General features: G+C 39.5%; 1 protein-coding gene across 8 annotated transcripts in view; it reads right to left on the reverse strand.

Annotated features, from left to right (window-relative positions):
* Positions 1–17,480, reverse strand: part of rgs3a (regulator of G protein signaling 3a) — a 127,603-nt gene that overhangs the window by 23,054 nt on the left and 87,069 nt on the right. For all 8 annotated transcript variants that reach the window (XM_034122862.1, XM_034122864.1, XM_034122865.1 and 5 more), the window contains one exon: positions 7,153–8,163. In XM_034122862.1, coding sequence (XP_033978753.1) covers positions 7,153–8,163 — 1,011 coding nt within the window. The remainder of the gene's footprint in view (positions 1–7,152; positions 8,164–17,480) is intronic.

Raw genomic sequence — 17,480 nt, forward strand, 5'->3', positions numbered from 1 at the left:
CGTGGGCAGTAAGCACAGGTCTGCTGAAATGGTTCCAGTGACTAAGTACCATGACATCGGGACATCGCGTCTTACGAAAGAAAGACATCATCAAAGCCCTGAACAGCGTGTTGATTTAAAGGTCACTGAGGAGATGTGAATGCAGCTAATAACTGCTGATGTTCCTTCTCGTTATTGGGTTAGTCATGTGCATTGTCGTCATATTCATTTGATCAGTATGAGCAACTGAGACTAACTGAAACAAAGTCCTTTATCAATGCCATGTTCCATTATTATCATATAAGAGCATGGCCCCTGTTTTACCTGTTTTATCAAATGTCAGCGCCGGTAGCAAGTGTCATGTAATCTGTTACCATGAGGATGGAGTTAAAAGTGAAGTGCCAGAGGCCGCTGTGTTCTGACATTCAGCGTTTGACTTTTGTGTTCAAATTGGAAACAAACAGGAACAACAAGACTCTATTATATTACTCATTCTCATTGTATTACAAGAATATCAGATGTAATGGATGGAAACAACTTGTTCCCACACTCCTTCACACATGGTTCACTGCAGAGACTATCCAGGTAGCTCATTAAAAAAATGTATAATCACAAACAGCCAAAAAATTGCTTGAGCAAGAGCTTAATGCTCGGGGCGGGGATTTGTAAAAGTTGAGTGTAGTACAGAGAAAGAGAAAAAGAGAGACAGAAAACAGGTACACAGGCTGAGTTTTTGGTCATATTGTGTCTTCCCTGGTAAATAACAATTGGTGTGAAATCTGATAAGGTCACAAGAAGCAACATTTAGTAAAGATTTTTTGAATAATCCTGCCGGTTTTGTTGAAAAAAACTTGACTCTTAACCCATTTGAGCACTTTCAGGCCTATCAAGTTTTAAGTTTGAAGCATTTTGCATGGAGCTGATACTCGGTATCTAAAAAGTTTTTTAGCCTCGCTTAACCATAACACAAGAAAGCTTAAGGAATGGATTGAACAGTGGATGTATCGGATTTAATGTGAGCAATGATCTATTCATAGCGGTAGGTGTTTATTTGTAACGCCAGCTAAAACTCATTACCAGTAAATCATTAAAGCCTCTTGTTAAAGTTGAGATTAATTTGTATATCCAACCATATGTGATTTATCCAACCTTGATTTCTAATATGCATCTTAAGAGGGCTTGATTGGAGTAATAAGTATAACATTTAATCACAAAACATTTATACTGTAGATTAATAGCAGGGATCACAGGCTCTGTCCTACAGCACAAAAATAAAGCACCTCCTACAAGTCAGCTGATGCTAGGTAACTATCCTCAGTTGATCAAATCTGCTGGTGACCACTCACATTTAAGCCAATAAAGTTGACATTGGCAAGAAAGAGAAACCTGCTTTATTGGCCCCTGTGTTAAATCAAACTGCAAGTCAAATGCATATTTGCTGTGCAAACATTGACAGACATAGAGACAGTAACTAAGAGGGGGATTTCATGATATCTATTTGTGTGGGGGTGCTTACGCCTGTGTATGTGTGCGTATGTGCGCGCGTGCATGTGCGCGTGCGTGCGTGTGTGTGTGTGTGTGTGATTGAAGAGTGCCACAACTTCTTCAACAGACAACGCCTTAAACATCACATCCAGTTCCTTTGCATTTTTTTGTCAATAGACACTTGAGTGATTCAGCACTTTGTTGACTGTCCTGGAAGCTCGGTCAGTTCGCTCAGTAAATATTTACATGTTACTCAATTAGATATTGGCTGGACAAATTCAGCCTGGCTGCATCTCACATGGATTTGAACCCTGGAGACCTTTTGTTCCCTAAAGGCCATTCACTGTAAAGTTAAACAGAAAAATAACGATTGATTACCTACAATGCTATCCATTCCATATCCATGTAAAGAATACATGTTGATTCTGACGTACACCTCTGCCCTCGACATGCGGAATATTTGCTTCATGTTTGGACAAAACAATACTTGAGGGGACGCTGATTCCTTGTATTTTTGACTGGTTTCCACGAACCTCTTATGTCATTCATTCAGTAAAAAACAAAAACTCTTATTACCTCTGGACTCACGCACTGACCCATGTGAGGGACACACTGCAGATTTGATATCAACAAGTTCTATGCTCTCCTATACAATAACATTTTAGATAGGTTAAGATCACAACAAGGAACATGCACATTGAGGCCTGAGAAATGATGGGAAGTCAGCGCTAATAGTTTAGTCTCAGAAGACCACAGAGTGTAGCGGAGGTACTTAAGGATAACCTATCAGTACAACAAGTTTACAAATATTTCTCTGCGTGGGCCTGAAATAGCACTTTTTCCTGTAACTGTTTGTCCTGTTCATCCAGGAAATTTGTGTACTTTGCCCTGTGCTTTTCTTAACGGAATCTTTGAATCTTTAAAGTACATTTAAAATAATAAAATAGCGCCCACAAATCACTGTACTGGTATTGTCTTTCCAAAGGTTATTGGCTTTCTATTATAGCCTATAGGACAGACTATTATTATGAATAAATAGCATTTGTATAGGGCCTTTCAGGGCTAAAGGAACCTTAACTCATATCAGACAAACTCAAATAACACAACAACAGAAAAAAATAGTGGTAATGTTTACAGGGGACAACAGATCTAACTAAGTCCAAAGGGCATACTGTAGGATTCTTCGTACACGGGTGGGAGCATGTTGTTTGTTTGCGTTCTATTTTTGGATTCTTCCATGTTTGTGATCGATTGGTTATTTTGGATTTAGCCCTGAAGGACAAAGGTGTGTCAGACAGCCTAGATAAGATAAGATATACTTTATTGATACCAATTTGGGACATTTTGGAAGATAAAGCTGTGTGCACTTTTGCCAGCAACAAATATGTACCATCCTTGAAAAACACAATTTCTTGAGTTTTGACCATTTTAAGTCTTTTAAAAGTATGTGCTTTTTTTATAAATGTTTACATGGACTGCCCCCCCCCCCCCACACCCTTAAGGGAATCCATCCACAAAAAACACACTGGACGCTGCACTAGGTCAGAAACCAGAGGAGACTGTGTGGTCCACCGTAGACGGACCACTTTTGTACAAAATGTCCTTTCCATTAAAGGCAGCTCTTTGTGGAATAGCCTCCCAACTGAGATACGGGATTGTCCAACTCTCAATAGTTTGAAAGGTCAACTCAAAGAATGGTTGAGAAACAAACAGACGTGCAATCACCGCTAAATGCACTTTAATACTGGGGTTTCCCTCTCGCACTTTATGTATCTCTTGTATCTTCTCTTGCACTTTATGTATCTCTTGTATCTCCTCTTGCACGTTATATGTCGTTGCTGCTACATTGTACTGCCATGTGGTTAATGCTTGTGTATGCTGCTCTTGCTCTTTTTCACTTTTTGCATATCATGTATTTGTTTTTGCTATGTGTATAATTGTCATGTTCTTAAATGTTTTATGTGAGGGACTGCGGATGGAAATGAGCTCCAAGCTAAAATCCGGCATATTTAAACTATTTGCATTTTTATATTTTAAGTGTTCATTAATGTGCATTGTCCCTACTAAATAAACGATTAAATGAAAAAAAATGAAATGAAATATAGCAGCCCAATAATATGTTGTAGTTGTGCAATAGCCTATAGGTTTGTATCAGTGGGAAGATAGATATACTAATAATAATAATAATAATAGATGGGATGTCTGTGTTAAAAGTGCCCTACTATTAAATAAAAAGATGAGGTAATGTCACCTGGAGGTTTTTACAACCTTTTGGATTCATCCTGGGTCCATGGCAACGTATCAATGTATGTGTCTGAGTGTACTTGTGTGCGTGTCCACCTGTTAGTTAACCTGTTGTTAAGTATGAATGCATGCTAACCCTTTTTAAGTGTACTATGCACCCTGTGTATCCTTGACACAGGACAGGAATGCAAGCCATCACACAACCACCAGTAAACACATTGTTTCCGCCCCAAACGTCTGGAAAGACTGCCGATGATTTATCCAGATTTCAAACAAACACTAAGGACCCATAAACAAAATGTTTGGTCTGCTTTAGCCGAAAGCGATGGGTCACATCCACACGTGTCTTTTGCAATAGTGTCTGTGTGGACGCAACAACAAGATGATGGATGGTGTGGTTTCCGGAAAGATGTTAGGGTTTAGGATAGTAAGAGAATATATGTATTGGTCCGATTGGAGGGAATAAGCAGTGGTTTAAGTTGATGTGGTTGTTTACTGCATGCCTCTCATTGTGACAGAAAATAGGATCTTTCCGTCTCTGAGGTTCCAAGGAGGCTACAGACTATAAAACAGATCAGGGGATTTCTTTAAACAACTTCCTTCTCATTTCATTACATTTCCATTTTTAATGTTTTACTCTCTAAACCTGGAGCAAAACATTCTTTGTTTACCTTTATAATCCAGCTGAAGCTCTCATTCGATTTCTTTATCTAATGATCATCTCTATATTTTGGCTATGCCATTTAGAAGGTTTTACATAGACCATTAAAAACAGATTTGAAAGTGCAGAGGCAAATGATTTGTTGGTAAATGTCAGTGCAGCTGAGTGCTGATGACTAGGTCTTATCAAATTTGACTAACTGTTAATTTCTTATGTAAACTATGGACTTTTCCTGGTCCATAAGGATAGCTAAGTATTTTTGTTGTTTAACGTATTGTAAAACAATCATATGACAGATAAAACTAATGTTTGTCATTCCACTGTAAATGACAAAAATGTCTTTCTTTTAAAAAATGTGTCAAGGAATCTCTTTAAGACTTCATTTTGAAAAGTATCATAGAAAATCCCTTCTGATTTAGCTGGCAAACGGGAATAACAGCATTTATTTTCATCTGTAGCCAAGATAAATCTCTAAGTAAAACAATCTTGATATTTTTCTCCAGCCCTGCTCTCTGTCTGTCTCTGGCTCTCCTTGCAATGGTGAAAGGCCACTAAAGACATCAAGTGAGAAGAAAAGCTGTAGAGTGGAAAGAAAGACAGGAGGTGCTTGTCATAGGACGAGTAAACACTGTCTGGCAAGAGAAAAGAGAGGTGACAGCAGAGAGAGAAAAGGAGAGACAGCAGAGAGAGAAAAGGAGAGACAGCAGAGAGAGAAAAGGAGAGACAGCAGAGACCCCCTTTCTGTTGCTCTGTTTGACTTGATAGTGCACATATGCAGTATATACACCACACAAACTGCCCTCTGCACCTTCTTAACTTCAAAAATACCCTTCAATTAAGTCTGGGGACTGAATTTAATCCCTCATCGCATTTTAATTATTATTAGCACATCATCTAGTACCAGTCACACATACTAAAAATGTTCTTGCTACTTATATCTTCGAAGTGTATCTGGACATCTGATTAAAGTTGATATAAAGCTAATTAAAAGTAGTAAGACTGGATGAAATGTTCACAAATTACTATTACTCATTTTAACAATACCCACCATAGATAATTATAATTAAGCCTTTACTCTTAAAACTTTTAATGAAAATGCTTCTTTTCATATTTTACACCATCACAGAGACTATACATATATGTAGGAACTGATTACAGAACAGATCCATCCACTTTGAAGATGAAATAAAGGTATGATGTTGAGACAAACACACACACACACTCGCATTCTGCACCTGGAGATGTTACTATGTTTATAAATCAGGGGGGTTGGCAGATAATTTTAAATAATGGAGGGGGGGAAAGACTGAAAGGAGCAGTGTAGGTAGTAAAATTCCCCTTCAATCTGCCAAGACCAATATGCTGCATTCCTCCTCTGCACAGCTCACACACACACTGCCATTTAAGGAGACCCAAGGTGCTGACAGACTGAGAAAGGAGAGACAGATAAAACCGGACAGCGCTTCTGATTTTTTACATGACAAAGTGCGCACTTGATCACCTTTGTCATTTGTGTATCAATGAGTCTCTATGGGATATCTGTGAAGCTCTGATGTCACTGTCACAATATATTATACTGATGTAATAGGTGGACAGTTCAAACTACTATGAATAACTTTGTTGGAAGAAATCTGAGATGTCCTGTCTGCATTCCTGTGTAATAATTCTGGAGACATAATTCATAATAGGTACTGAGATTAGTCAATCATTGTGTATTACTCAGCCTTGGCCCGAAGTGAAGTGAGTAAAGATGTGATGCACACTGACAGTGTGTGAGGCAGCTGGGCTAACAGGATGTGATGCATGCTTCCCTCTGTTGGACAACTAGGACAACTACTACTGCATGATCAGTGGCTCACTGCGCAAACTTCATTTAAAAATAAGAACACATGCTTTTTTATTGAGTTAATATATTTCATTTTGTATTACAGAATTCTGTACTACAGTCTTTTATAAGTGCTGACACAAATATATATATAGTTATACTTCCAAAGTTTAAAAACAAAATGGAGCATTCTTCATATAAATTCTTCAAATTATCTCATAAGTACATTTTTCTTTACTTTCAGGCGACATTTCACTGTGCTACATATTATAATGTATGTTCATGTATTTGTATTTAGACATACATTTGTTTGTGCTTTCTCATAAAGAGATAGATGTTAATGTTTCGCACAAAATAAATGTGAGAAATGTGCAATTTGCTTGAAAGCAGGTGAAAATACTGAATTGATTTGGGGTGACAGTGTCTTTGTTTAATGTTGTGTCATGTTTTGTGCTGACTTGTTTGTAGATATAGAGAGTGGTTAGGTAGATACATCTATATGTAAGATGTGCATGAAGGTAAAGGTAAGTCTTAGAGTCAGAATTTTGCATATGTTTGACAGTGCTTTATATAAATTCAAATCAGTGTGCTTGTATTTGCAGTTAATATGTTAAGATCTAGCTAAAACATTTTGATGGATATTGCTATCTTGTGACTACAGGAATATCTGTATTTGCTTTGTTTGACCACTTGATGGCACTCTTTTTACAAATACCAGTGAATTGAGACTGAGCTGAGCTGTTGGATCACTCAAGCTGCTGGTACGAAAGTGAGGAGATATTTAACAGACATTTAACAAAGTATGTGAGTTTAGAAAGAAAAACCGAAGCACTATTACATACCAAACCCCATTATCAGTGTGTTTCTTTGTTGTAATGACTGTTTTAATATCTGCGTTTCTTTAATTCTATCCACGCATGCCTCAGTTTATACAATTGTTTCAGTGTGATGAGCTTACCTTCCTCCCAGAGAACAGCATGCACAGCTGATGCATGGAGCCTCCACTCTTGGTCAGCTCCTTCTTCAGGGTTTTGGGTGAGGGGAGTGTCCAGCCGCCCTTGTGGTGCGCCCCCCCGGCCTCCAGGCAGTTGATGGCGTTGTCAGAGGTGAAACAAGGCGTGCGGGGGTCCTGCAGGAGGCTGCCCTCGCTGTGGGTGCGCCTGCGGAGGGAGTTCTGCACGCTGAGCCGCCCGCCCCCGTGCTTCTCACAGGTGGCCCCCTCCACCATGCTGCGGCGCTTGCTTTCGCTACGCTGCAGGTAGGCATCGTCACTGTCGTCTTCATCGTCCTCTTCCTCGGACTCCTCGTCGTCGTCGTCTTCTTCGTCGTACTCTTCTTCATCGGTGTTGGGTGAGGAGAGGGCGTCGGCGCTGAAGGAGCGGTCGAGGCGCAGCTCGGGGATGACAAATGAGGAGGATGAGGAGGAAGGGGGGGCGTTGGTTTCTAGTGGCTCAGAGGCGTTTTCTTCATCAGTGTTGGACACCACCAGGTTTAGGTTGACCTCCTCTTCATTCCTCTCTCCCTCATCCTCTCCTTCCCCCTCTCCTTCACCCTCTTCTTCCACTTTCTCTCCGCCCTCACTGCCGACACTCTTTTTGCTGGCCCAATCATCTTCATCTTCCTCCCTACTGCTCTCCAACGTACTCACCTCCCTCCAGATCTCCATCTCGTTGCCCTCCATGCTCCTCCAGTCCTCACCCTCAGTGGATGGAGGTGGTGTGGGAGGCACCTTGTGTCTATCCCCAGACCCCATGAGTCCCCCAAGAGGCATGTAGACCTCATCCAGAGGGGTGAGCGGCTCTGAGGTGTGAGGGCTGCCCAGGGTTGGGGGCTCTGAGGGACTGGAGGGGTAGAGGCTGCTTTCCTCACCCTCTGAGCTGCGGGGGGGCATGTGCAGGCCCACACCACCGTGATCTCCTCCGACTCCGCCCAGCTCACAGGAAGAGGCATCATCCTTAGGCTCCAACATCTAGAAAGAGAAAAAAACAGAGGGGGAGAAATGTTAATCCAAGCTGTTTTACAATTGGTTTAACTCAAAGCAAGACTGAGATATACCATGAGCAAAATGCACTCATCCCAAATAATAGCAGACATTACATTTAGTTTTCGTAAAGCCAGGATCAAACTAGATGACAGAGTATGTTTTTCTGTTGAGAAGGTCACATTGTCAGATTGAACAGGAGGTGCTGGAATATCTACAACCATGGCATGACGTAGATTCAAGATTCAAAGGTGTTATTGTCATGTGTCACAGTGTAGGAATGGCAATGAAATTCTTCTGACCCGAGCTCCTCCAACAATGCAACATATACAAAAATACAAATAAAAAAAAGTGGAAGAAGTCTATATACATGTAAATAGAATATGATATGTACAAGAACAGAATATGAAATTAAATAATGTACATTAAGACAAAATGAAATACGGTTTATTGCGGTGATTACTATTTATATAAATAAGTAGATTGCAAGATGACAAGCAGATGAATGTTTATCGGGGCACTTAACAGAGCTCAGCTGTTTAGCAGTCTTATTGCCTGTGGGATAAAGGCTGTAGCAGATTTGTATGGTGCCAAACTAGGCAAAAACAGGACTATAAAATGCTGGTCTTTTCATCCAAAAAAACGTGTCCTCTAAATGCTGTTTTTGTATACAAAACAGAAATAATGCTGTCAGAGACAACATTGATATCAGTGCCAGTGAGTTGACATTGTGATGTGGGATTCCTGTTATTTTCCTGCTACTGTGCCACACTGGAGCTCGCTCCACTGATTCACTCAGACTGACTGGTTCTGTGCCCTTGGGGACATTGGACACGAAAACAAGCCAAACCTCTCGCAGAAATGGATGATATTACTGCTACAAAGTATTAGCCACCCATCTGTTCACTCATCTATCTTCTCTCAAATGTTTCCATCATTTAAACATACTGTGATTTTCCTTATAACCAAAATTACCACACACTCACAAGAACTCCACACACTTTCAAGGGTCAACCACAATATTCTGCAATATATTCGTCTTCACCCTCTGCCTTTAGCAATCTCTTTTACTTACTTCCCAAAATCGGCTGATATGAAATGCTGCTTTAACCTACTGCAGCCCACAGAGCCCTCAGTGGGAGGATCATCAAATATTCGAACCCACACAATAGATCACAAAGTTGCTGAATATTTAAAGCTGAATAAAGAAAATGTTTTTAAAGTTATGCACACAACTTTGTTCTGTTGTTTCTCCAAACAACAAAATTCATCATAGCTCACAAAAAGTTGTTACAGAGTAAAAACTGTCTTATCAGTTTGGAGTTTTTATTTTTTTCTCATTACGAACAAAAGTAAAATTCAATAAGATCACATTAGTTCAACTGTGTATTGATATTCACATAGATGTCATAATGTATACAGATTTTGGAACAAGCATCATTTTGACAAAGCAGCTAATAAACGAATCCACATGCTGTAGCTATTCAACATATTATGGTTGTGCTCCAGTAAACATGGCTTAAAGGGGACCTATCATGCAAAATGCACTTGTGTACGTCTTTTATACATGAATATGTGTCCCCGGTGTTCCAGGGAACTCACCAAGTGTCAGAAAACACAACCCTCTCTATTTTCCTCCATACCCAAATCTCTAAAAAAGGGGCTGCAACGGATCTGATAAAAACTGATCCAGATTTGAACACTGTCCTGACGTCAGGACAGTGGCGCTACGACTATTGGGCCAACTCCACCAATCAGGAGGAGACAGCCACGGCCATTGCCGTTCGAAAGCGCTGGAGACGCTGTAGTACATATGCCAGGCCTGTAGATGGTGCTGTTCTCACTGAATCTGCCCTTGCAAAAACAGAGCTAAAAAATGTCAAATTGAGCAAAATGAGGCATGGCTAAAATGCATGATCCGTTTGGTATTTTGAAAAAAAAAAAGTATAAATATGCCTTATATAGGTATGGTCCTACACTATATTATTCAAATATAGCATGATAGGTCCACTTTAAAGAACATGAAGTCACAAACTAATACTTTCATAGGACATGATTCAAAACATCAGGTACGACATACGTGAACATAAATATAGTCCATGACCATGACAATTAACAGGATGTAACTGAGTGGATTTGTGAAATAACAAATCTTCAGCTCAGGCCATAAAATCAATTCTACCATCTATAAATCTGAAGCAGGACTTGTGAAGAGCCTCATTGTGCTGGTCCATTTAACCCATGATGACAAGCTGCAGTCACATGACGCTCTGCTCTAATTGGAGATAATGCTGCCTCCTCAGAGACAGCTCCCATGATATTTCACAAGCTACTTTTGCAGCTCAAATGAGTCTCCCCAGACACTGTTGCCCTGGTTGTACTCTTCTTTAAACTTTTCATCTGTACTCATGAACTCTGAAAATAGCTTTTGGCAAATTAAATAAGGAGAATCAACTCAGAAAACCATACTAAAGTTAGTGTCCGAAATTGTATGTGTACATAATTGATAAAAGAATGAATGTTAAGAACACAAATGAGTCTTTGTTGCTTTTGTTTCTTAGTGTAGGGCCTGAACTAGAAACATAAGTAATGTATGTCTTCATTTGTATATTGAACGCTGTGAATTATGATCTCTTTCTAAATATATTAAAATAATGTAAGCATCATTTCAATACGTTGGTCTTGATAAAGGACACAAAGGTCGCTGCTGCAAAAATATTGACGTCATATATGCGTAATGTCTGTGGAAAACCTCAAGGCTTCGACTCTTCGAAACTGAATCACTGTATAAAGATTATATATAAACCAATGTTCTAGCTCTGACTGCAGCCTGAATTAATGGCTGACTTAATTAAACTGTATAACACATAACATCTGATCAGCTCCATAACAGTCACGGCCTAATTATGTATAAGTACAACATATTAGGAAAGGTCTGGCATGCTATAAAGCATTGTGTTAATGGCTGTTTAGCTCTGCTAGGCTATCTTGTGTAAACATGAAGGCCAAGCTCTTGATTTTTCCTTCAATCTACATTTGAATCAAAACCTATGGTTAAAAAAAGTGATGGGTATTTCGGGTATTGATCTTAAGAAAATAAATTAGGGTAAAATGATTGTGTTCTGGATTGGAACACCAGGGGATCCATGGGGATGTCTGAACTACCTTGCTGCTTCTGCAACCCTGCCCTACGCAACGTAAAATGGATAAAAACATGGAGGAAGAATTCAAACACATGTATACTTTTAGAAATTTGAAGAACCCAAAGCGCAGTACTGAAACAACCGGTCCTTGGTCGCACCTTGTCAACCGCTGCTCTTTTATTTAATCAGACCTTTTGCTTGCGTGTTGGTTTGGCTGGTGTCGGTTTCATTTAAAAAAATGTCCAACGAGGCCACTGTGATGCACTTTGAGACGAGAGTTGTGACTCAGGGATAACAATATAAACTTCACTTGTCTTGATTTTCATGGATATATACAGCTGCCATAAGGTGGTCCAGACATTTCATGTTCCCTTCTAACTCCCTCTTAACCTCACTGTGATCCTGTCTAAATGGTTCAGTTACAAATAAAACACCACTACTGTTGTACTCGGCATATTAGGTGTATTTGTAGAATAAAATAACCCATGGAGAAAGTGGAAGTAAAGCCTTTGATGTTATCACTTTCTGCACCTCTTGTTCTTTCTTTGTCCAAGTCAAAAAAGGTCAGCGAAATTAGAATTATTGATTTATTATTATGTCTTTTTATCCATCCATTACATATTAGGTTTACACAAAGTTGTTGTCTTTCTTTTTCTTGACTTCTCTGAACCCAATTTCCTTCCCTGTCTTACATACATAAATCCATGACTGTTGGAGATATGGCTTGAGACACAATGGAGCCACCTGTCTTGTCACATACACTTGTTCCTTCTTACACTCTCTGCAGTTGACATAAGTACGGAAACACAAACACTCACAAAATCAAGCCACTTCAAATCAAGCCGCTGTGTCTGACCCGAGCTATAAAAAGAACAGTCAAATTAACAAACATGTGCATCTTCAAGACACGTTATCATCCTAATATTGACCACGTTGCCTACACTGTTTAAGCCTGCTTCGACAGATATATAATAGAAACAGCCTAATGGGTCATGTGCTTGTGTTTATGTGCTTGTTTAAGTGCTTGTGCAACACACAGGTACACACAAGCGTATTCAAATACAGCTCAAAGTCATCAATGATTCAACACAATGTCTTTCATTGCCTCAATTAAGCAAGGAAACAAAACCAGCGCTAAAAGGCAGGCAGAGTGGGAAGCAGAGTAAGAGAGTGAATAGATGGAGGAGACAAAGTGAATAAGACAAGCAAAAGGGAGGAGGGGAGTCAGTGAATGGCAACAACACAGAAACGAGATGAGTAAATGGAAAAGGGCAGAGAGAAAGCAACGAAAACGGAGAGGAGAACTTGGAAAACGTCCATCTTGTCTGTCTTATGTCGATACAAAATGAACACCATTACTAGTCGCACAATGACCTAATGACAACCTCTACCAGGCAACATTTCAAACAGACACAACACATTAGTATACCCAGAATAATACATAAATTGTGTGTCCAAAAATAATCTTAGAGGTGTTTTGTCGGTCTTGGTGGTCAAGGGTCAAACAGAAAAAGCCTGGATTTAGTTAACTGAGAAGATGTAATTGAATGCTTTGTTGGACAGCGAAGGCGATTGTTAGCGAGTGGTTGATGAGAGAAAACTACTGTTCATCGTGTTAGAGACTATAGCAGTTATTCGTGTGCAAGGCCATGAGGCAGCCATTATGGCAACTTTTCCACAACAAAATCAACAAGCCCCAATGAATTTGACTTTTTCACATTTTATACAATTGCATCCAGCAGGTCAACATGTGTGGTTCAAGGTTTAAAAAGTAAACAAGAGAATAGACCTAAAGTCTTTAAGCTGTATATTAATACAAACAATACCTATAGATTATCAATACTTATTTGTAGCTCTGCTTTAAGCATTTGGAGTCTTAAAATATGAAGAATATTGAAGTCAAAAGTTACCTTATTTCTCTCATTCTGTGACTTAATTATCTGCACTACATGAATGTAGTCGAGTGTGATCCTGCAGGAGTTTTTAAATAGAATTTGTATAATTAAACAAGGTAAACCGTCCAGTGACACTTGCCAAATGAGCCATTCATGATGCATATTTGATGTATCTGTGTCATCTGGGTGGTAGAAAAATAAATAAACGTATCTCTCTGAAGTAATGAAGACTGACAAAAGTGACCAAAAATGAAATTCTTATTCTGAAGGTCTAAATCTCTTAAGGTCAAATCAATCATCTCATGAAGATAGTGCTACAGGAAAACACACGCACTCTTTGGACAGTCACCCAGGGACAATTATGTGAACTCTCTCCCATGGTTACCATGGCAACGAGTGACCCATCCTAGGGGAGCAGCTGTGTTGTCCTGCGTTTCCCCAAAAGCTAAAGATGTACCTATGAACTCTGTCGTCGTAGCTTACCTCAAACCCCTCCTGCTTCTCAATTTCACGGGGCCATCTCTCATCTTTATCTCTTTCCTTTCCCTCCTTTCACTATTTAATTTCCTGTGTCCTGGATGTTTTTTTAAGTAAGCTATTACATTAAAGATTGCTCATCGATTGATTAAAGTCTTCCCTTGCTTCATCCTATTATTAATGGTTTAATGTCTGCACTATAACACTTGCCAAATTCAACTCCAAACTCAATTAATCCAGCAGAACTCAGTTAGACATGCTGTTCAATATACAAAACTAAAGGACACAGTTTCTCTTCCTCTCTGCCTCCACTCGGTAAAGTGGTTGATCTGCATGACAGCAAGTTGGCTGGCAGGACGTCCAAGTGATTTAACTCCGCCCAGTCAGTCTGAATTACTCTTGTTTACCCTGTTCTTTTGTTTTCTTTACTCACTGACTTAGATCATTGAGTTCTTCAAAGGACAGTAAGGCCAGTGAAGTCTAGAAGACTTCCTGCCTACACAGGCAAGAGAGAACTAATTAAATGAAAATAGAGAACAAGAAACAGGAACAAAGTTGATCAAACCAGGAACTTTAACACCAGTGTTACTTTTATTTGCACACCGTAGTGACTGTTCAAATATATAATGATAACCCAGAAGATGGAAGTTACTTCAGATGGATCATCTAAGACCATTGCGACCACACATGCTGTCCTCACAGGACGGGAACAGGGTCAAGGGAACAATAAGAGCTGGAGGTAGAGATAGGGACATCTTAGTTTACTTTATATTAGAAAGAGGTGTGCATTATGAAATAAAACATTACATCTCTTTTGAAAATGTAGCTATTACCTAAGGGTTCCTGTTTCTGGCTTTCCTATGATTACAACAATTTGTAGTATGTTCCTTATTTAATAGACTAACATACCATTCAGTTTCCCCGTAAGACAGCATTCATCTTTCTGGCTGTTTTGTGCTGCCATTCATTACACTTGAAGTAAGGCATATATTGATTTATTATTCAATTGAATACATATTAAAGTTATGTTTTTAGCTCTAGTCTGAGTAAATTATCTTCAAAATAAAATGTCTAGAGTTGTGTTTTTTGATACAGAGAACTACTGCACCGCCTTCAATGCTTTTCTTTGGGACATTTTGTTCAGTAAACAACTGATAAAAACACAAGCACTCAGTTTGCTCTATTATTATCATAAAAGCTGACATAACGCAAAAAAGTACACACACACACACACACACACACACACACACACACAATCACAGGTGATGTATTACAAAGGACTGGCATGTTCTGTCTCATTTGGAAGAGTTGTATTGTGTTGATGAGTGTGTCATGCCCAATTGATATGTTAATCATCCTAATTGTTGCTTCTGTGTAAAAGACGTCTGACGGGAAGGCAGTCCGCAGGTTTGAATGTGTTTCCCTGCGCGTATGTCCACCACAACTAAATATATATTAGGGATGTTTTGACATGTGCCTCCCAGAACAATCTGTGGTCTGAACAGTAAGGAGACATTATTGCTTTGTGTAATAGCAATAACTCGTTAAGGGGCCAGACCATATCGATGATCAATCTTAGAATGACCTCATTACATGCACCGCAGTGCACAGGCCTCTTTTGCCCTCGATTTCACTGAGACGAGCCATGAGGCGGTAATAGTCGTTTATCTGTCAGAGCCTTCTATTGTGATCAGGCCAAGAGGGAATGAGAAAACCGAGCAGGACAAAAGGGAGCGGGGAAAAAAGTAAAAAAGGGTCTGTATATCAAAGGACAAAAACAGGAGGATAACACTGGGAACATAAAAGTACCTATTTTTTTTTTTTAAATCATGAACAATATCATTTCAAAAGACGACGACCTTAAGACTTAAAGTAAAATTATTGTAATCATACAATGGAAGTTCATCCTGCTATTCATTTAGAAATGCTGCAGGGTAGCAGGAATAGTTTGTAAATCGGCAACTCTAATTGAAACAGAATAGCTTCTACTTGGCAGTGAGTCAACCTCAAAGACTTCAATTGATTAGCATAACATTGTGCACTGCCACTCTTATTAAAACCTTTGGGAGAATCAAGAATCTAGAACAGACACACAGTCCATTGCAGCGGGCGAAGGGGACATTTGGGGGTTTTGATTTTGGGAGTGTGAACGTCACATCCAGAGATGCAAAGGCATTATTGATAGAAGCTGAGGCTCCAGAGAGAAAATGCCGTTGACGTAACTTGCCCCGTGACGGCAGGCAGCTGAAGACAATGTGACCACTGAATAAGACTGGATAAGGCCTTGATAGAAAGAATGAAGAGAGATGTGTGAGCGAGTGCGTGTGAGTGCATGTGTGAGGGTAATTGCGAGTGAGTAAAAGGATAGTAAGAGAAAATGCATTTATCTTTTGTTTCTTTGCAGTCTTATTATTCGTGTGTGTGCGTGTGTGTGTGTGTGACAAAAGGGGTTATGTGTGACATTTTTTTCCCAGGTTATTACCAATAACAAACATCTCATTTGTTCAAGCTGGGGCTAGATGGTAGATGTGTAACCCCATCAACTGCACTCAGTGTGTGTGTGTGCGTGCATGCGTGTGTATGCAACTGACACTGTCTACTACCTGTCTTGCATTTTTATAAAGTTAAGTCACATTCAAATTGTTCCAATAATAACTTGATAGCTCAGTGACTATATTTAGTTAATTGTATAGAACTGTGTTTTAATCTCCTTTTTTCTATACAATTATATTTCTATTTTTCATTTTGCCTATTTAATTCACTGTCTTGATATCATAGTTGTGCTCTGGCAACACATGTCAAATGTCATGCCAATAATGGCCATTGAATTGGATTATAGACTCTGAATGATTGAAGGGAGGACGTATGAGAGTAGAGTAGGAACATCTTCCCCTTCTGCCTCATCATTCACATTAAAACAAATCTAAAACACCGTATATCTCTACATTACATGAACTCAAACACAAGCTCCCAGCATCTCAAACAGAAAGCGACACAAACTAGACACTCCTGCATCTAATTCTCTCTCTCCTTCTTTAAAGAGAAAACCCCACAATTCCTCTAATGAGGAAGAGAAAAGCAATTTTCCCCAGTGTGCTTCCTACTGTCCCTCTGTTTGCTCAGCTTGGCTCTGTCTCTGACATGGTTTAGAGTCATTGTAATGGCTATCTCCCTACCGCTCCTCTCTCAGCCTCCCTCCCTACGACTCCCCAGCCATGTGGAGGACTAAATCGTCCCTCGCAGAGAAACAATGACCAAACAACCGAAATAAATGCATCCTAAGGAGGATGTAAATAACCTCATGTTGAGAAAATACTGTCCATAACTCTTGTTTATTAAGTGGGAGTCGATATTACGAGGCAATTGTATTAAAGACAGCTATTAGGGAGGAAGGAAACATGAGTGCATGGATGGAGTAAAAGAGAGAGAGTAATACAAAGACAGAAATTAAGAAAATAGAAAGAAAACAAACAGAAGAAGGTAGAAAGGGTTAAGTTAAATAAATCAAAGCAGCGCATGACACTGACACCCAACTCCTCATACGAGAGTGTCATAAAGATGCCTCGTGATAACTAAGCTTTTATTGCTTTTCCCTATCTTTCCAGCCATCTCTCCGTCTTGTATCTCTATAAGACTAAACCACTCCCTGCCCCCCAGCAGCAACAATATCAGCAACTCAAGCTAACCACATACACCAAAGCACTATCAAAATCAATTTGCATGAAACCTCTTCTTCTTAGATTAGCCACAAAATAAGATGTGCTTTAAAGAAATAAAAGAGATGGTCCAT

Source organism: Trematomus bernacchii, unplaced genomic scaffold (genome assembly GCF_902827165.1).
Source record: "Trematomus bernacchii unplaced genomic scaffold, fTreBer1.1, whole genome shotgun sequence".
Classification (NCBI taxonomy): Eukaryota; Metazoa; Chordata; class Actinopteri; order Perciformes; family Nototheniidae; genus Trematomus; species Trematomus bernacchii.